This window comes from Mustela erminea, chromosome 9 (assembly GCF_009829155.1).
Source record: "Mustela erminea isolate mMusErm1 chromosome 9, mMusErm1.Pri, whole genome shotgun sequence".
Classification (NCBI taxonomy): Eukaryota; Metazoa; Chordata; class Mammalia; order Carnivora; family Mustelidae; genus Mustela; species Mustela erminea.
This window is the reverse complement of record NC_045622.1, coordinates 1,306,079-1,327,663: the sequence shown is the minus strand read 5'-3', so window position 1 is coordinate 1,327,663 and position 21,585 is coordinate 1,306,079. Positions and strand designations below refer to the sequence as shown.

Sequence of the window (21,585 nt, the reverse complement as noted above, 5' to 3'; positions counted from 1 at the left end):
AAATAAAATAATAAATAAAAGTTAACACCAACTTAACTAGCGGAGGATAAGCAAAGCTGCTTACCAACAAATTCAAACCAACTTGAAATGTTCCCGTACTTAAAAGGTTTGGGTAGGTCAGCAGATGGCGAATTGAGAAGAACACAGCTATGATTTTAAACATGGGCAAATACTCTTGCTTTTCCGCCAAAGCTCAAGTCCCTAACACGGGTGGTGGGACTCAGCACAGACGGGGAACACTTCTTCAAGCCCGGTGAGTAGACACATGGCCCTTCGCACGGCAGCGGGCACGCATCCCCGGCAGCGGCCCACCTGCATGGACACGGTGATCTCCTGCAGGGCGGCGTCCGCCTCGTCCTGCTTCGTCTTCAGCAGCGCGCTCTGCACCCCCGCTCGCCTGCTCAGCTCGTCCACAAGCGCTTTAGCTTCGTTCAGCTTAGACACACCAGCCTGCAGCAGTCGAAGTGGCATAAAGAAAGGTATTTTACACACTCTCTCCTGATGAATGGATAAAGATGGGGGATATATACATCCAACGGAATGTTCTTATGTTCGAGAAAGAATCGAGGCAATCTTTCAGAAGGAAAGAATCCAGGGAAAACGTGTACACACAAATGTTAGCAAGTGGGCTAGGGCTGTCCGTGCTGGTCATGGCAACAACTCACTCAGCTGCGTGCCCAGTAAGCTGAGGCAAAGAAGACAAACAGCTCTAAGTGGCACTGGACAGCGGAATAGTCGACACATGTTTGAGAGCTGCAAGACCAGGGTTTTCCCCACTGAACTGCTGAGACAGAAAACAGAATGCTAGGAAAGACTCAGCAAAGCTTCTCCACTTCTCAGGCTCCCTGAGTACGTAAAAGGCCTCGTGGGTGGGCCTCGGACCCTGTGCTGGCCATTACAGCACCCCATCCCACGACCCATGAGTCATCCAGGCAAGGAAAATATGCCCCCTCCTCCATATATGAAAAATATATGAAAGATATGCCCCCTCCTCTGCAGTAGGAGTTAGGGGTTGGTCACCTAACAAGTGAGAGGATTCGGAGAGACAGTAACTGCATAAAGCATCATAGCCAACACGCACCAAGCACCCAGCACGGTGGAAAGTAGCCTGCTGGCTCTTCATCTAACCCACTCACACCCAACGGACCCCATTAAGTCACAAGTCAGCAAGTTTAAGTAGTTTACCCACAGCAGCACAGAGAACTGAAGCAAAAGAATGACCTTCTAAGTACAGTTAGAGGCTTGCTCTGAATTAGACAGAGGTGTGAGAGGATGGTCAGTTAGGAAGGACCCTAGTTTACGACACTAACAGAGAGACATGAGGACTCTAGAGAGCACATGCTCTCAGACAACTTCCCAAGCCAGCCTTTAAGTTGAAGCTCTATAACTACAGAAATGTAGAAAGACAACTGTTCAGAATGTACTCAGTGACAGATAAAAGTATTATTTGATAAGGTATTATTTCATTTTAAAGGTGACTCTAAAGCCTAATCTCAGATACTGTAAAGTACAATGGCTGGAGGTGACCGATACAGCACCTGCAGGTGACTTTGTCTTTTCAACAGCTCGTTCTTCTTGCTGCTACTGATGGCAGAATACACGCGCAGGAAGGTCATATACCGGCTTGGCGTCGCACCATGTGCTTTACAAGACTCATGGATTAATAAAAATGACTTTAGAAAATCGGGATCAACTGGAAAGAGAAAACAAAATGATACGATATATACATGATCCGTCACGAAGTTCTAGAGAAACTCATCTCAACTCTATTTTATACCAAATACTTCCATCTACAGAACTATAAATACGAGGCATCATCTTTGCATAAAGTTACATCTATTCACAGCTCCTATGTTCCTAATGTATTTGAGTTACTTAATTTCAGTGCTGTCTGTCCACTGTGACGTGTTTCCTCTGAACACTTTTATCACTGCAAGAAAGAGAAATCTACGGGCTGTCACAGCACATCAGTTAGTTGGAACAACAGAACATGTAATCCGGGAGCAAAAGTGGCAAAAGCTGCTTGTGGAAGAGAGACACCAAAGCAAGGAACACAGATCCACTGTTGTTTGACACAGGGCAAAACAGGACCTCCAAACCAAAACAGGAAGAGTCAGTTCACGCAGGATGAACACATCCGTTACTAAACACATTAGCTTCCTCTCATCGCCTCATACCGTGCTCTTTCACATTCTCTGCCTTGGTTAGTAAAGGCAACTTCTCATTGCTGTTCTAAGCCAGAACCCTGAGAAATGTCCTCATGTCCTCCTTCCTCACGGCTGCAGCCATCGGGTCATCAGGCCCCCCCTTAGAACGCCGCTGGGTACCCCTTGTCCATTCCTTCCTCTTGGATTCCTGCAGTGGCCTTGCACAGGGCTCTGATAGCCTTCGGTTTCTCCCTACACCCCGCTAGTTTCCAGTAACTGAGGAAAAGGATGGACACAGACACTCGTGTTTCTACAGTAAGATTCTGGCTACATCTCTGCTAACATCTCTCCAGGACCTTAGATCACCCACAAGTCAGAACCCGAATTCCTCAGGGCGCTACGGGAGGCCTGTCATTCCCAGAGCAGCCTGCCCTCCCTTCATCTCTTACTCTACCTCTCACAGGTCCACGTCTCAGCCGTTGGGCTGTTCACAGATCCCGTAAAGCAGCTGCTGGGTTTCTCAGAGCCTTGTCCGTCCTAGTCGGTCTTCCCCAAACTGCCCCCATCTGCCGTGTCCGTTTGCCGTAACACGTGCCAGTACGTCCCCTCACTCTCAGAGTCACTCCATATCACCTCCTACCATCGCTCACCTCACTGGTCCAGAGTTTACGTTGATAGAGAACACAACTCCTGCTACTCTCCATTATACTAGAGCTCCCAAGGCACCTCCAGTATCCAGGCCCATGCTTCAGGCAAAACAAGTTCAATAACTAACTGGTGACTGGATCATTAGATAAGCAAATTAAGGAAGTGCTACGATACTAAAAAAGACTACATTCAAAATGAACTGGGAACTGGCAAAACTAATCAGAGTGGAGCTAAGAAAATATGACGTCCACACTCAAAGAGCATCATAAACCTTTTCATGTATGAGCTGCAAAAAGTGAAAACTAATAGAAAAGTTTAGCCTTCCAGCTAAAGACACCAAGCAAGTTGCACATCCAATCATCTGGGCAAAGTGTAATTGTTTAACTTCTTAGATGTAAACAATAGATAATGAGTTAGGTCCCACATAAAATGACATAAACATGAGTTTATAAACATAGCTTTAGTTTCGTTTTCATCAAAAGAAATCTTTGTTAGGGACACCTGGGGGCACAGTCTGTTGAACATCTGACTCTTGGTTTCTGCTCAGTTCATGATGTCAGTCAGGGATGGAGGCCCACGTTGGGCTCTGCCCTCAGTACGGAGTCTGCTGGGAATTCTCTCCCTCTCGCCCTCTGCCCCTTCCCATCTACTCTCTCAAATAAATAAATAAACCTTTTTTAAAAGAAAGCTTTATGTTAGTTTATCATTGTTCAAATTCATCATCGCTGTGAATCTTTAATGAATCTGTAACATCAGAAAATGGCAAGTCTTTCACAAAGTCAGTTTCATCAAAATACTACCTGAGGTTTTTTTTTCTTCTTTCCTTTTTTTGTCGCTATATTTTTCTTCACCATCTGTTTCACTGAACAACATTTCAGGGATCTAAAACAGAAAGAGCATTTCTTCAAACATCATCTCAGTATGATAAAGTTTAGATAAACCCAGTATCAAGATTAAGAATTTTTTAAAAAATGCTTTTCTTCTAGGTTTCTTACCAGACTCAGAGAAATAATGAATATATGCATCTTCAGAGATACCGTTTCCTAGATAAGATTTTGACATACATCAACCACCAGTTGATTGCAAATGACTGACAACCTCACCTGAAAATGACTAGACCATGTGAAATGAAGGAAATCCGTTTAGACTGAATTAGGAAATAATCACAAATGCTATTTAAAATCATAAAATAAGAAAAATAAAAAGTTTTATTTGGCATCAGGGCATAAAGGGATAGTAAGGATTCTGAGTTTTCCTAAATAAGAACTAAAAGAAAATAATTCCACAACTGGTAATTAACAATTTCATAACTGATAATCCTAAAAACTATCTGTTGTCAAGCTACTGCTAAGATTTTGCCACACCACCACTGATAAGACCAAGTTTCATAAACACATCATTATGATGATGGAAAGTGTGACAATCCAGGGGCTCCCGGGTGGCTCAGTGGGTTAAGCCTCTGCCTTCGGCTCAGGTCATGATCCCAGGGCCCTGGGATGGAGCCCCGCATTGGGGTTCCCTGTTCAGTGGGGAGCCTGCTGCTCCCTCTGTCCCAGCCCCAGCTTGTGCTCTCTCTTTCTTGCTGTCTCTCTGTCAAACAAATAAATAAAAAAATCTTAAAAAAAATTTTTTTTTAAGTTTTAGAGAAAGAAACTATCAGTTTCCTGGGAAGAAAATTACAGTAGTAGAGCGCTGACATTTCTGTGACAGGAAGCCCAGCGTGTCCAGGTGTGCGGGTCAAAGCCTCATTTCCTCGATCTCCCAGACTAAACGCAGCATCACACAAAAGGCCTTTAACTGACGAAGAATTTGAGAGCACCATGGTTCACGACCAGAGAGTACAGCTTTTTCCTCAAACATCTTCACTGATTTTGCCAAAAACCTTGAGCCTCTGGGAGAATACTTTATATTTATCCTTTCAAATCAACAGAAATTTTTTCATAGGAAACTTGCTTTCTTTAAACTAGTCTGTCCTGGGGCGCCTGGGTGGCTCAGGCGGTTAAACTAGTCTGTCCTTCTGTCAACCGGCCGGGCCGTGTAAGCGTCTCACAAGACATGCGCACACCAACATGTCCCACTGCGCACGTTACACACGTACAACTTCACGTATCAGTCCATGTGTCCTTACGTACAGTCCCATCAGTGACGCTGGGTGACAAGACCATGGTCTACCCCTAAACAACGCCCCTGTCTGCAAAGCATTCCTGGCTGGACTGGCCCACGCTGGCCTCTACCTCCATGTCCCCTCAGAGGTAAGAATGGCGCATGAGCTCCAGTAACCCATTCACAGCCTCGCCTCTCCGTTTCTTCAACTCCTCCCTCCTGTCAGCTTCCCCACCACCTTCTCCTCGGCCAATCCCGCCCCACCCCAAAGGCTCGGACCCTGAGACCGTGTCACTAACAACCCCTGGACACATTCCGCCGTCTCACTGGCAAGTATCCCGGTGGGCCCAGCCCGCCCCCTTCGTGAGGTCAATAACCCTCAGGCTCCAGCGAGACCCGCGTTCTAGGAGCCTGAGCGTCACCACGCTGTCATTCACCATCTTCCTATCAGAGCTCGCAAGTCCCTGGCCCTCGCACGTGGGGTCACACTCGAGTAACAGACCCCAGTGCGGGCCAAGGGCAAGCGAGTGCCCACGGCAGGCCTGCACTGGTGAGCGTGCAGGTGACTCAGGGACACACACGCTACGCTAACTGGCCTGGTGGTTGGCCTGGGCCAACCCTTGGACCACCCGGCCCTCGCGCCCCCTTCTCCGCAGCCTCCCGCTGTCGCTCGTGCAGACTGCCCTGCAGGCCTTCCTTCCTCCCTTCAGGACGCTACCAGCTCTTCCCTGGGCTTTTCTCTCAGCTCCTCACCTTCCTTTCACTGAGAAAAGAGAAACAACCAAAAGACTGTCCAACTCTTCCCGATGGCACCCCTGCTGGAGCCGGGCCCCGGACTCTGCCTTCTTCACTGCAAAGGCCCGTGCCCGGTCCTCTCACGTGTGCTCTAGACCCGCACGCTGTCCGCTCCGCAGGGACATGGCTCCACAACGCTTCTGCCTTCCATAAACTTCTGCCTCCTTGTGAGCATTCCCAGCAGCACAAAACATGCAACAGTCTGTCTCATCTCAGAAGCTTAAAAAAGCAAGCTATTATTTTCACCCACTCCTTTCCTACTGACCCATTTCTCTCTTCCACTTAACAACAAAACGCCTCCCGAGAGGGGACCACACTCGCTCTCTCCAGGCCCTTCTCGTTGTTTCTGAAACCACCCCAAGGCGGCAGCTCCTAACTGAAGCTGCTTCGTCAGCCTCCCACTCTCCTCCGTGCAGCGACAGGCGACAGCTCCCAGGCCCCCTGTGTTTGCGTGTGCCCCCCGAAATGCAGCGTGTGCTCGCCTTCCCGCTCCTCCGCTCTCCCTCCTGCTTCCCCGCAGCAGCCCCTTCTCCGTAGCCCTTGCTGTTGCACCTTCCCGCATCAACCTCAGCGTGTTGAAGAGCCCAGTCCAGACCGCAGTCCGGGGCTCTCTGCACCCTGCAGCCAACGCTCATTCCTTGGGGCTATCATTCATTCTCATAACAGAAAATACCACCTCTACGCTGACAATTCCCACTTTTTTATCCCGGACGCCTGAGCTTTCCTTCCCCTGCACTCGGACTGCTGCATCCGGACGCCTTCTCCGCCCTGCAGCTGGGAGGTCCGACATCGCATAACGAACGCGTCTACACCTGGGAGCCTCATGTCCTCCCATCAAAATGCTCTTCTCAGTCCCCCGTTCTCCACGCTCAGTCACTCCATCCTTCGGGACTGAAGCCAGCATCCTCGGCAGTACCCTAGGGTCCTCCCCTCCTTTTACACCTTAGTGCCGTCTGGCAGCAGCTTTGGTTGTCTCTACAGGAAAACGTCTTCCGAATCTTACCCCTTCTAACAGCCTCTCCCACTCCGTCCCTAATGCACGCCATCCCTCGCCCTTGCTGCATTACTGCAGCAGCTTTGTCACTAATGCGACCCCGGCCTTCGAGAGTCTATTTGCAACCTAGAAGCCAGAGTCATCCCATTAAGACATGAGAACGATGTGTCAAAACCTCCAAAGGCTCCCTTCCCGGTTTCCAGGGAAAGCTGAAGTCCTGAGAATGGCTCCCAAGCCCCATCCCGACTGCTGACCTCGTCCTTCCCTGACCTCGTCTCCAACTCCTCTTCCTCCGAACCACTCGCTAACCGATGAATGGGCTTCCGCTGACCCCCCGAATCACCAGGCAGGTTGTCCTCTCATCGATCCCCCCAAACCATGTCAACTCCCTGAGGCAGGACTTCCGCCCGCATTTTCTCTCCTATGACCCCAACACAGAGAACAGGGACACACCTTAGAGACCCGATAATTACTTCTTAAGGAAGCTGCTCGTTTGTGTGAGCTCATTTGTGTCCTTTTCCTATCCTTTATCTAACTGCTGCAATCTAACTAAATATCATCTCATCTGTAAAACCTTGTCTCTTATCCCAAATTACACTCCTCCTCTGACTCATGATAGGCCGCAGTTTGTACCCCTACAACACAAGAATGAAGAAATGAATGATGGAGAACATAAATATTATTCAAAGAGACAAAGCTGACAAGTATAATTTCTCAAACAAAGCTATGGCAAAGGCTTCTAGTTAGGATGGCACAAAGGGTTCACACTTCAAACACATCCCTCTCCCAAAACTTAGCACCGTAATGATAGTTTTTGTTTTAAAGATTTGATTTTTTAATTTAAAAAAATGGCTTAAATTACTGCTGCTATGTTTTCAGCATAGGCTAGCTAATGAAAGGATAACATTTTTCAAGTACAGTAAGTACCTCCGTTGTCCTTAAGAACATACTCTTCAACATGAAGTCCAACCCTCAACCACATCACACAAGAGCACAAAGGAAAAAGAGGGGTTTTCAAACATGTATGTTCAGCGCCACAATTACCTAATATAACAAACACCAAAGCAAAGTCAGGAAAATCTGTAACTTTAAAAAGAAAATATGCTGGTTTGCATTTCCATGCTTAGAGGTTAAACTTACTTTCCTCATGCTGCTGTCTGACCAACCCTCCATCCACAAGACCTGGCATTTCTTATGCAAAGCTGGGTTACTCTCACAGTTGATGATGAAATTTAAATTTGTAGAATCCATTATCAAGACTATATGCAAATTTTGCTGAATTCCTAAAAAAAATAAGATTATTATGGGCATTAAAACAAGAATAAGGGCGCCTGGGTGGATCAGTGGATTAAGCCACTGCCTTCGGCTCGGGTCATGATCTCAGGGTCCTGGGATCGAGTCCCGCATCGGGCTCTCTGCTCAGCAGGGAGCCTGCTTCCCTCTCTCTCTCTCTCTCTGCCTGCCTCTCCATCTACTTGTGATTTCTCTCTGTCAAATAAATAAATAAAATCTTAAAAAAAAAAAAAACAATAATAACTGGTCTGCTTTTATGAGTTTAAAATTTTCTAAAATGAAATGAGAGGAGCCATTAAGCAGTATTACAGTTACGATTTTTGTTTTTGTTAAAAAACATCTGTGTGTGTATGTGTGTATGCATGCTAAGAGAACAGATCCAGAAGGAACTCCTGAAGAAGGCAAGTGTGTGTACCACATTGCTGCTTCATATGTTACTTTTCAAAGGTGATACTGGATTCTACCTTACAATGTTTCTTTTAAGGATTTTGGCTTCAATATTCAAAGCAACTGATATTCAAAATCAGTTTCATATTCAAATATTCAAAGCAAACTGATCTCCAATTTTCTTTCAGGAGAAATTATTTTTCCTGTTTCAAGATCAATGCTATTTTCCCTTCATGAAAAGGAATTTGGAAACTCTGCTTCATTTTCTTTGTTCTGAAACTGGGTCAAAAAGCACCGGGATGACCTGTGTCTCAGAACTGCGGTAGCGTTTCCTTGTGAACTTGAAGGAGAGGGAAGGGCGGTAGCTCTTCATCCAGCTTCTCTGCTTCAATAAGAAACGTCCTTTCGGGGACAGAGTGGAGCTAAGCATAGCAGTGCCTTACCCCCACGTCTTCAATGGGGCTACACACACAGCACATAAAACTGCTTTCGGGAAGCACCTGGGTGGCTCAGTGGGTTAAGCCTCTGCCTTCGGCTCAGGTCATGATCTCAGGGTCCTGGGATCGAGCCCCGCGTCGGGCTCTCTGTTCAGCAGGGAGCCTGCTTCCCTTCCTCTCTCTCTGCCTGCCTCTCTGCCTACTTGTGATCTCTGTCTGTCAAATAAATAAATAAAATCTTTTAAAAAAAAAAAAAACTGCTTTCAGGGCTCAGAGAAAGTTGGTAAGCTAGAGAAAACTAGAGAGTCTGGCAAAATGTAAACAGTTCAGTAATTTTCTAAGAAAGGAGGTTCTAAACACTGGCTTTACCACAGAGAAATAGAATCACTGAAGTAAATGTTCCAAGGAAGACTGAAACACTTTCACCTTTCCCTTTTGCTAAAATTTTGCTGACACGCTTTTACTAAAGATTAGCTTTTCTAAAAGTACCATATTAAAAAAAAAAAGTGTAAATTACCAAACAGACCCAAGATTTAAGATACCTTTGCAACCGAATCAGAAAATATGGTAAACTAAATGTTATTTATTGCACATGAGCCAGAGTCTAAATTGATGAATTCAGTAGTCACTTACTATATGTGAAGTAATTGAAGACTGGCCCGAAAAAGCCATCCTGCGAAGCCTCATCTTTGAGAGGCAACAGCAAAGGCTCTAATTCTTCCAGGGTATAGAGTCCAGGAACTTCACCTACGGAACACGGCACTTCTCGTGAATTTTAGCTGTGTTATCCCAGTTCAAGCACATTCAAACACATTCACAACACTTCTTCTACTTTGCTATCCATCTGCCCTTATTCGGGCTGTTTCAAAAATACACAACCCTATCGCCTCTCGATTACTCACAAATCTTCCTCTGTTGTCTTCACGTGCTAAAACTCAAACCCCTGTACAGCCGTCCAAGGCAGTGGGCCACCTAGCTGTCCGGTTCTTCTCCACTCCTCCCAGACGAGACCTTGTACCTGAGCCTCAGTGAGCTTCTCTGTGTCCTATAAAGATAATGAAATACTCCTCTTCCCGGAATTTATACGCACAGTCTTCCTCTGGCCTTTACCTTCCGCCTCAAGTTACTGTGTGTCCTAGGAGACACTGCTGTGCCGACTTCCTGGATGCTGGGGTGAGCACTCTCTCTCTCTCCCACCTCTAAACATGTTACTGTTCAGCATGTATCATGTCACATAATCATGGAGAAGTGTTTTCCTTTCCTCCCACATTAGATTCTGAGTTTCCAAAGGACAAATACTTAGTCACATTCAATATTAACCTCAGAACATCCTCAGCAAAGTATTCCAGAGAAACAAATAAATATTTATTAGATGGATGGATGAATGAATGAATGAACCCGTACTAGAAACCAAAACTAGCCCAGGGCCTGCTACAAGGCAAGAGAATGACGAAAGGCAAATCACACTGGATTACGACCACAAGTGTTGTTGGGGGACTGAACTATGTCTTACTCACCACTGTGAGTCCAGTATTCAGAACTGGGCCTGGCACATAACAGGTGTCTAATAAACAATTATTAAGGAAATATATTTCAAGTTTGCAAGAAAGAGTAAATTAAGTGAAAACCCTTTTGCTACACATCCCTGCATTCACGCAGGGCCTGTCCCTGCCTCACCCCCAGCATCGCCCAGGCCCAACTCAGCTGCCAGCCGTGCCCCGTCCACCAAGCTCATCCACGCCCAAACACGCGCACACACAAACCTGTTCTGTCTTTCTCTCACTTTCAGCCCTAACAAAACACTTCCGATGCCTTAATTTTAGCAATGAAACCTAGCTCTACGTACATATGATCCACTCTGGCAAATAAGACTTTGAAATAGAAAAAAAATAGAAAAAAGAGACAAAGGCCTATTTTCCCTGAAAGTATTTTTCAAATAGTTTTTTTTCTACAAATGTTGCTAAAATTTGATTTTTATCATTAAAACTTAATAATAAAGACCAGTTTATCTTAAAACAAAAACAACTAGTGTATCGATGCTTATATGGATGTTTGCTTTCACAAACAAAACAAAACAAAAATCTGTCTCTCTGCCAGGACAGTTTCAGCCCTAAGGACCAGGCCTCCACCTAGTGATGACTGAAGGCTACGCAGGGACACACACAGACACACACACATGCACAGAGGCAGTCCTGTGAGCAGCTCCCGAGCCCACATAGCCTCACTGTGACCAGGCCTCTGCAGACCTCGGGCCAGAGACTGGCCCTCCGGCTGCTCAATAGAGCCCGGCCAGCAGTCACGTGCGCACCCAAGTGCGGACGCCGCGTGCCCTAAGCTACACGTGTTCTTCAACCAGAGCTGTGACATCCTGAAGAGAAGACCATTTCCTTTCAGAGCCTACCTTACATGACACAAAACAAGCATTAACCAAAAACTGGGTCCAACACACACATCATGGAAACTAGCTTTTAACAAGGTTTATGTTGCACTTAAATAACAAAACAATCCTGGTCCAAGTTTGAAACTAAGCTACCTCCAACCAATTTGAACAGTGACGACTCCTAACGACTTTTGAATAAATGTCATAAGTTCTTCATAGAGGGAAGACATACAGGAAATCGCAGGTCTCCTCTCCAGGAAACCACGAACACAGGTGACTTGAGACGACAAGAGCAGACTGTGATCTGGGAAACAGACGCCCCAGATGTGAGAATCTCTCTGCACTTACATGTCCACATTCAGGCCACTATTCAACCATTCCACTAACAATGGACAGCGAGGTCCTATCACATTTTTATTATAAATTATCCTATATATTTCCCTGCATACTAAATCTACCATTTCTGTAGGTGAAATTTCTACACATAATAGAGCTGCTATATTAAAGGGTACGGTACATTGTTTTTAAACTACACTGCCTGATAAGTTTCCCAAAACACTGTAACAGATAATGGTCCCACCAAAAATTTGGGAGAGGGCCAGTTCTTCAGACATTCACCAACATTAATGATCATTTTTGGTGGCACCTGGGTGGCTCGGTCTGTCTATGGCTCAGGTCAGGTCATGATCCCAGGTACTGGGATCGAGTCCCACATCCCTCTCCCTCTGCTGCTCCCCTGCCTGTGCTCTCTATCTCCCTCTCAAATAAGTAAAGAAAATCTTTTAAATATAATAATAACAATCATGTTCATGAAGTTATTCAATTTCCTGGTTTCATAAAAATGGGCCTTCTCAATTCTCCAGCTGCAAACACGTTTCACCCCACATCCCCTTAGTAAAACCCCTACCACATGTGCTCAGAAACACAATTTTACACAAGGCTACATGACCTGAATAATTTTCACATTATTACTTCTCTTTCCTTGGAAGAGAAATCGTGTACTTGCCTGAAGACAGAAGGCTATTGATCATCTCCAGAAAGGCGGGGTGGACGAACTGGTGGTCCTCAAGCAGGAGGACCACCTGCTGGGCGTCGATCCCCGCCAGGTGCAGCACCTGCACAGTGACAAGAGCCGTCCTCACACCGGGGTCACGTGCGCAGCCCACTCTAAAACCACCGTTCTTGACGCAAAGAACATCTTTCTGGTCCCTTCCCCTCTCTCTTCCTTTCATCATCAACATGAAAATCACACTTCAGCCGTGGAGTGCAGCAAGTAAATCAAGTCCAGGAACAAACGCGTGGGGAAACATTAATACGATTTCACAGCTAGGACAGATGATCGTGTTTAAATACACCCCCTGTGTCCCATATAAACTCTGTCCTATTATCTTCCACGTCCTCCAAGCCTCTCATAAGCCAGCATGCCTGAGAGCCAGGATTCCTAAAAAGAATCCTTTTCCTATCTGTACATAAAAATACAGTTTTCTAATAACCACAGGGAAAATAATCATTGAAATTAAAGACTATGTTGAATTATTAAAGACATAATGGTCTCTGAGGGCTTTTGGAGTAACAAGTCATTATGATTTAAAACCAAATACAGTAAAGGATTTGAGGCACTCACGTGTTTGAGATCATTTTTGAACTGCTTCAGTGCATACCCTCTGGAAATCTTCGGAGAGAACAGCACAGCTCCGTGCATATGACTGACCAGGGAAGTGATGGTCCGCCGGCCGACGCCACTGCGTCCAGCCAGGAGGAGGGAGCCCCCGGGGAAGCTCAGCACTCGGTCGATCCGAGACATATACTCCAGCACTTCTTGGAAAAGTAAAATATCTAAACTCTGGTTATCTCGTCCATAATGGATCAGGCCCTTTTAAAACAATCACAAAGAACATTTTATCATTAGTATATGCCCCGACACATAACAAAATGTGATCTAGAGTTAGGTTATACTTTTGATGCGCTCTGGAAAAGGGGTTCAGTGATGGGGTGTCCTCTCAGGCACCACAGCCTCCCCAGGCATCCACCTCTTCTATGAAAAATCTTGCGATGCCAAAAACATTCAGGAGCTCACAGTGATCAGACATCTGCTGGCATCACTGACACAATGAGTTAAACGTAGTGAGATACAGCAGATTAGTTACAAAACCTTCAAGAACTCTCCAGCTGTCTTAGTGGCCTCGGATCAGACCAGCCTGCTCAGATCACGAGAACTAATCTTGGGACTCTCCTTGGTTTGCGCCACAGTGGAATGACTCCAAACGCACATGCGGGCTGCCCCCGGTATCTGAAGGACACCAGACTTCACATACTTAGCAACTCCTAACGTCCCCAAACTTTGCAATATCCACCCTACGCATAGTACGAACTTCTCTGGATATAAAATCCACACTCACTTCCAAAGCAAATACTAATTTTAAATCATCATATATAAGTGTTTCTCCTTCTTTATTATAATTTCACAAAAAACAAAGAACAGAACACGTCTCTAGGGCAATGCCTCTCAGTTTCAGTGACCAGCAGCATCAGCATCACCTGAGGGCCCATGAGAAATGTGCAATGAGACTTCCTCAGGTTGGGACCCAAGGGGCAGGGTAGTTCCTGGTTCTCCAAGTGATTCTAATGCCCGCTGAACTTGGACACCATTGCTCTAGGATGATTTTACAATTACTTTTAAACCTCATCAGTTATTCCAACATCAGACACATTCTGCTAACAGGTACCTTGGCCATCTTACCCACATCCAGGTCTATGCGGGCATTCAGTTAGATCTGCCGCAGCTGACTGTATTCTACAAGAACCGGCTTGGTCTGGTGGCTAATCTTTGTCTGCCTCGAAAACCTTATAATAAATATTTCTTAAATGACTAGAATGATAACTAAATGCCAATTCAACCTTGTGATTCAGATTATAACTTTCTCTTTTAAGATTTATTTATTTACTTATCTGAGAGAGAGAGAAAGAGACCGTGCACACACACATGGGATCATGCTAATGGGGGGGGAGGAAGGAGAAGAAGCAGGCCCCCCACTGACAAAGAGCCCAACGCAGGACTCAATCTCAGGACCCTGAGCCGAAGGCAGACGCTTCACCCCCTGAGCCACCCAAGCGCCCCAGATTATACCTTTCTAATAACATCCTTGAGGTCTGCAGAATTCAGTTTTCCAAGGGGTTTCCCATGAGGAGGCAGTGGCTGTCCTGGGGCCGCTCTTGTTCCGGAGTTGTGTCGCGCTCCCCATGTAACATAGAAACTGTCTGCAGAAACAAAAAGTGGTTTTGGTTTTGTATGTGTTACCTGTAATGGCAGCACCAGGAAATACATTGCTCACTAAATTTTATTTTTCAGTTAATCTGTCCAAGATCATCCCCAAAAAGTGGAAGTAAGTTACTCCACAGTGCCTGGAGAGATAGTCAAGTCAGCTAAGACACAAAGGATGTCAAATTGTCCCTGACCAGGAATGGCTGTGTCCCTGCTCCAGCCCTGACCCCCACGACCTCTCCCCAGATGAAGTGTCCTCCTCCTAATGCTCCCCACGCCTCTTCTTTTTGCTCTTTCTCCCTACTTCTCACCCCTTCTCCACAACCTCCATACGAAATGGGCAGTTGAAACGAACGTAAAGCTCTCGTTGAGAAAGAACACAGATTGATAAATACCATCAAGAGCCTTAATTCTAAAATAAAGGAAAAATTAAATGAATTTTAATTAGAAAACAAAAACCCCACCACTTCCCCTTAAGTTTGTCTCCAGCAGCAGCCTGTGAGCACACGAGGGAAATCTGCTGACTGCCCCACAGAACCTTTCCCTCCGGTCCGTTCGGGAGGCCTCTCGGTGAGGCTTCCTCCTCCTCACACGCCCCGCTCAGAGGCAGCTGGAGTGACCCAGACCCCAGCTCCAGCACGTCTTCTTTCCCTCGCCACCGCTCCTCCTACATGCTCTCTTCTCTGCAGAAACCTCTCTAGTCCAACTCCTGCTTGGGAACAACGCTGCCATAATCACCAAGTGCAAATCCCCGTCGGAGGCGCTGCCTCCATCATGACCTGCTGTGCTTGGGAAGTCTTCTTTCTCAGAGCTGCAGGACCATACTCAACAAGCCACAGCACCAGTCCTCAGTTTCTGCCTACCCCTTCTACTCTTATCTGCCCCGGGATCAAAACTCAGTCCATTTTTCTTTACTCCTAAACACTCCCCATGAACTAGCTAACCTTATTCTGTGGGTTAAATCATCAACTACTTCTGTGCCAAAACCTATTCACCTATTGACAAATCTCCTAAGCTCTAGTCTGGTCCCATACTTGCGGCTGCTTAACAGACATATGATGAACACGTAACATTCATCCATTGAACACCCCGTGTTTAAGCCCCGCACTTCCTGTTAGAGACGAGCAGTCAGACAGACATGACTGCTGTGTTCACGGAGCAGATACGCAGATCCCCCGAAAGACACTCAAGAAGCCTGCAAACACTGAAAGCTGGCGACAGCTGCTCACCATCTTCACAGGTCATCAGGTGTCCCCTGAACGACCACAGGAGCCTCCCAGCCTCCCAGCGCGGGTCTCTGCGACCCATCTCTGCCCCTCCAGTGGCATCCTTACTAGCACTCCCGAGGCACACACGACAGAATCACGCAGTGCTTCCCAATGCCACAGAAAAACAGCCAAGCCCCCACCGAGGCCCCTGCAACCCGACCCCCTGACTGCTTGGGTCTCCTGTCTGCTGCTGCACTCCGCTCCACACTCCAGCTCCCTGGAGCCTCGGAGGCTGTGCACACTCTTCTCCCCTTCACGGGAATGCCCTGCCCCTCTCCTTCACGCAGTACTGTCATCCCTCAAGACACTCCCTGTATCACTCAGAAGATGGTGTATCTTAGTTGTTCATCTAACAAACTATGTACAGGACCTATATGCTGAGAACTACACAACACGGACAAAAGAAAGCAAAGAATATGTGAATCAATGGACAGACAGATCATGCTCCGAGACTGGAAGACTCAGCACACGGATCCTGCCGCTTCTCCCCAAAGCAACATCGAATTATGGCACTTCCTGTCCTAAGCTTAGCAACATTATTTATACAGAAGATTCTTCTAAAATACATAGGAAGGCAAAGGGATGTAAATAGCTAAAACAAACTGCAAAAAAGAAGAAGACAGCAGGAGAAATCAGTCTTCCCAAATTCGAGACTCCTGCAGGTAACGTAATGAAAACCAGCGGTACGGATGGGAGGCAGACACGTAAGTGACACAACAGAATCGAGCCCGAGAAGTATGTTCACACAACTACTCTGACAAAGTGCAAAGCAGCTCAAGGAAGAGAAGTTCCCTTTCCAATAAATGGCCCCGGCGCAAGCGGACATCTATCAGCAAAGAAAGTGCCGAGGCCTCACTCTTCGTACAGACACGGACTCAAAGTGGACCACCGACGTCCGTGCAGGAAGAGACACCGTTCAGGCAAGTGTCAGTCTGAGCAAGCCGATGTCACTGAAGAAACCAAACCCACCTGCGGTACCCAGAGAGAGCCACAGGCCACCCCGGCAAGGCCGCTCGCCCTCAGAACCAGTGACTCGGAGCCAGAGGCGCAAGCAGGGCGCTCCCACCTGCTGTCCAGCCTCAGCCACCGCAGTGCACTTCCCGGGTCCGAAACTCGAGCCTGGAAAATCCCTCTCTGCACCTCAACATCCTCCTCATCTTCAAAATCCCCTTGGGCCTAAGCAATTAGGGCCCTGCAGCCGAGAGCCGCTCGCAGCGCACACACAGCAGGCCCTCCGGGAGTGCTCACGAAGGCCAGCTTTGCAGAAAGTCCTCCTGCGGCGAAGGGACAAAGCTGCGGGCAGCGCTTGTCCTCTACTCGGGCAGCCAACGCCCAAGCCAGAGCCGAGAGCTCATTAGGAGTTCCGCGCTGACGACGCAGCTTACTCTCAAGCAGAAGTTAATCACAGTCACATACGGGTTTTTCCCAACGATCTTTAAGGTTCATCTACATACAGCTTTAAATAAAATCTTTATTAGTAAAAATCTCTCAGGAAGCACAATTTTGAACTGTACATATAAAACACTATGGCCTGAATCCAAGAAAACAATTATTGTCACTCTATTTTATTTGTATTTACTTAGAAATCTAGCGAAAAGGAAAAAGCAGCCCCTTGCAATAAAATATTGAATTACCCAAACCTTTCATTTGCACAGAAACTCGAAATCTTTTTCTTGCTATTACCAAGAAAAATAAGTTTACAGCTCTCATAGCACTCACGCACTACATCAACTCCGTACTGTATTACCTGCCATATTGTCTAGCACGTCTGAGCCCCAATCTCCTTGAAATACCGATGTTAAAATGCTGTCAAATAAATGAAGTTCCTTCGCACCAACAATTTTGTCACGAAATAAGCGCCGTGCTTCATAAGCCACGATTTCTAATACATAATCTAGTGGATGATTTGAAGATCCTTAAAAAGACAACATTTTCTTTAGTTGTAATAGAATTCAAATGACTTGTAGATGATCTATTTCAACATAATACTAGAAAGAAATAGAGAATAAAAATCTGCATACCGTCAGGTTGGCATCAGATAAATACAAGAAAAGGGAAAAAAGGTAAAATTCCACGTGTTATTAAGTTGACAAATTGTTTTAAATAATATATTAACCATTATTATCTCTACTTAGTCAATAAAAATATTAATTCCAAAAAGCATATTAAACCTGAGTAACGATTTTATTTTTCCCCAAATCAAGTTCTAACAGTGACAATCGCAAACAGTCCAGAACACACGCACACATGCACAGATACACTGTGGCATTCCAAAGAGAAGCAATTTGAAATCATGAAAGCAAAACTTACCTCCTTCTAAATCGTATCTGAATAAGCCAAGAACCCACTGGGTAAGGATGCAAGGAGTAAAGAAATAGTGACTATAATCATCAACTGTAAATTTGGCCCGCACCTGGAAAAGAAAAGAAACTGTCAGTCTACCCTCTAAATACATAACATATATAACGCATTTCCAAATACATAATGTGTTAAGTTTTTCAGTCACCACAGACTCACAGGAATGCCCAAGTTCTACTAGTGAGAAGAAAACTATTTCATAGAACTGATTTCCTTAGCTACCTCAGACATTGTATTTTACCCATTCAAAAACATGATCTAAGAGCAGTCATTCATAGGCTACAACAAACTGCCAAAACATTGTCTAAGAGAAAAATAAAAGGTTAAAAAGCCCTGGTGAGCAAAATAATTCAAGGAAGGTGAAGCTAAGCTTCCTGAACAGCCGTCGCTATTCCACGGCGCCCAGGTCTGGGAAAGACGCGCTTTCGAGGGCTCGGGGCCGCAGAGCAGCGTGTGCTCGCAAAGTCTGTGAGTCGCTGACAAACCAGAGTGCTCCTCCTGGATACAGAACCAGTGAGAGCCTGCGCCTTCCTCTCCACGGACAGGACCCCTGCTCTCATTCTGCCCTTGATCCCTTAACTTCTGAATTAATTTAGAAAGTAATCACTGCTTTCTAATTCTCTTGCCCTACTTCTACTCCACAACGACAAAAAGCATCCTCCGCAAACACTTCCCTAACTTGAATGCGCTGCTCCCTTCACCCAGGAAGCTCTTTTTCATCTCAGCCACTCTGGGAACGTCTATTCATTTCTCAAAACTCAGACCCCACACTGGGGTGCCTGGGTGGCTCGATCGGTTGAGCACCCACCTGAATCTTGATTTCGGCTCAGGCGGTGATCTCAGGGTCATGAGATCGAGGCTCTGTGCTGAGTGTGGAGTCGGCTGGAGAGTCTCTCTTTCTCCACCCCTCCCTCCGCCATGCCGCATGCCCTCTCATAAATAAGCCAATCTTTCAAACCGATCTTGCAATCAGTCTTTCAGAACAAACCAACTCAGATCATATCCCACATCCGTGTAACAACTAGCACACAGCAGTCACATGCTTTCCCTCCTCCGCTAAGTCGTGCCTGTTGTCACCGATCTACGGCTCATCCCGCTGTAGTCGGACTTTGTCTACAGAAGCAGGTTCCTGACGGGTCTGTAAGCTTCCCGAAGGCAGAGACTTGGTCATCTCTGCATCCCCAGCGTGACCACTAGACAAGCAGTTACTGCGTAAATGTCTCCTGTGCCCTTACCACCTGATGCCAAGCCCGTCCTGCTTCCCCATGGAAGGAACCTGAGGCATTTTCTCACATGCCACAAGAAAGAAAGAAACCTCAAAGCCCACGCTCTGGTTTGAAGTCTCACAGACAGACACTGACAGAAGTCAGGAGAAAGATCGAGTTTTGGAAGCAGAGTAACATTCTGAATACGCTGCATGTTAGCAGGTAACAGAATAACCACCCAGTAACAGAATAACCACCCAGCACGACTCGTTCAACCCGTTTCACCAAGTGTCCGTAGACACAGTGCCGGGTGGCTCAGCAGGCCTCTGGCCTCAGAGAGCTCACTGTCTGGCAGAAAAGTCCAACCGACAAGACGAGCAGAAAGGTGAAGTGTCAGCGCAGGTCAGCGTTAAAGGCAGTCCTCTGGGACTGAAACCAAGAGACACAACAACGACAATATAAATGAGCAAGTATTTACCTGTTCATACACTTGGACCATAGATCCTGCTAAGAGATAGATTTTTGAGGAAGAGCCCCAAATAGAGTGACTCTTCAGATTTTTATGGAGAACAGGCTCCAGATATGCTCCATAGATAGTCTGCAGTTGCTCCCTTTCTGGGTAACTGGAAAAGGGCACATAAGAAAACAGCTGAAAAAGCAATGTTCCGGATTGTTCTGTTAGTGTTCATTTGCAGCAGTTTTCCAGCTGTGCTGCTCTGAGGTCTGGATACCCACACCCTGCCCCCAATCTATCGAGGGACTAAAGCCACGCTCCAGGTCCCTATTCTGACAGCTCTTTATCTTCTCTCAACACTGAGGGTCCTAATAGAAGTTTCCAGGGAAACTACTTAAAAACATAACTGTTTGGAAACCACTAATTTTTAGAAAGGACCAAAAGGTAAATTTTGCTTAAGAAATAGTATTTTAAGTAACACCTACCCATAAAGCAGTAGTCCGCCTCAGAACGGTAAAAGCAAAACTAATACAACAGGTGAAATCAACCTGTTTTTCTCAAGCCAAAATTGATTTCAATACAGCCTAACTGGGAGCTATAACCTTTCTGAAAGTACATATAATAGATGAGTGCGATTAGCAGGGAAGCATCCAAACAGGATTTTGTAAGGCAAAACGGAACAGAGGAGCAGCTCCACGCCCACAGAATCTGCACCTCCTTGCAACAATTCTGGGCACGCAGACGGATGCACGCATCAGGCTTAACACTGTCACCCACACACCTGACCCGACTTACCTCGTGCCTAGTTACATTATCTATCTTCATGAAATGTGATAGTATTTTTGTTTTATAAAACCCATATTTAAATCTAGAATCCATCATTCAGATTCCTGATACTGACATTTTAGAACATTTTAGACTTTATTTCTAATATTTAAGAAGCACTGATTAACACCTTTATCACCCTAAATTACTGCCTAAAGTTTAGCAAGGGCAGGTAAAAAGATTATCAAAACTCAAGTTTTACAAATTTTAAAGTCTCCATTTTAAAGAAATGTCATTAATGGATACCTTTAGTAAAGTTCAAATATAGAAGACATCTCCCCAAATTAAAAAAAAAAAAAAAATTAAGAACACTACGATACATACTCCACAGCGCAAAGGCGAACAATGGAAGTGAACCTGGTGGTCAGCTTGTGTCTTCCCAGTCTTCCTCCAGCTGACATAGAAGCCACAATCTGAATATTCTCTAAACCAACCCATTCCAAATTTTCATCGTAAAATCCTTGATAAGTCAATACCTTTTTGAAAATAAATGTATTGCAAATGTGTTATTTAGGCTTAGGATTTTCTAGTAGAGTTATTAAATATTTTTGCATAAAATTCAATGGTTTCCAAATGCAATCACCCTCCTCTATCTAACTCAAAAATTTAAGATTGAAATTCTTATAACACTAAAAAATAATACTCTTATTAACCACCAGTCTGCATTTAATATTAGGTGATTTACCCTCATTTTTAAAGTGCTTTTGTCTCCAATAAACATTAAAATCCAGATGACAGTATAAATCTACCAGCAATTAAGAAAAAAAAGTGAAAGAAATCGGGAAAAATATAAGGAAACTATTTTGGTTTTCTTTATAAATATTTTATCATCTTCTACAGTTACATCGTTAAGCTAAGTTTGAACCCATATAAACATAATAAACTCTAATTTAGAACGCAGGGTTTCTAATGTGATGCAAATCCCATAAAGAAGTAAAGCCTCCACACTGACGGAATGTATGGTCTCCGACCTTTGCCTTTACATGGGCAAAAAGGGAGAGGACTGAGCTAAGGAAGCCCGAAAGGGGC

The 21,585-nt window shown here is 45.5% G+C and overlaps 1 protein-coding gene across 5 annotated transcripts in view; it reads right to left on the bottom strand.

Moving 5' to 3' along the window:
- The window catches only part of DYNC2H1 (dynein cytoplasmic 2 heavy chain 1), a 256,749-nt gene that overhangs the window by 169,067 nt on the left and 66,097 nt on the right, over positions 1–21,585 (bottom strand). For 4 of the 5 annotated variants that reach the window (XM_032358199.1, XM_032358201.1, XM_032358204.1 and 1 more), the window contains exons 44-55: positions 20,881–21,032; positions 19,756–19,900; positions 18,025–18,127; positions 17,462–17,629; positions 14,312–14,442; positions 12,809–13,057; positions 12,191–12,299; positions 9,438–9,551; positions 7,828–7,970; positions 3,596–3,677; positions 1,539–1,693; positions 313–450 (exon numbers count right to left, since the gene is read on the bottom strand). In XM_032358199.1, the coding sequence (XP_032214090.1) occupies positions 313–450; positions 1,539–1,693; positions 3,596–3,677; positions 7,828–7,970; positions 9,438–9,551; positions 12,191–12,299; positions 12,809–13,057; positions 14,312–14,442; positions 17,462–17,629; positions 18,025–18,127; positions 19,756–19,900; positions 20,881–21,032 (1,689 nt within the window). The remainder of the gene's footprint in view (positions 1–312; positions 451–1,538; positions 1,694–3,595; positions 3,678–7,827; positions 7,971–9,437; positions 9,552–12,190; positions 12,300–12,808; positions 13,058–14,311; positions 14,443–17,461; positions 17,630–18,024; positions 18,128–19,755; positions 19,901–20,880; positions 21,033–21,585) is intronic. The other variant, XM_032358203.1, reaches the window with a different exon arrangement.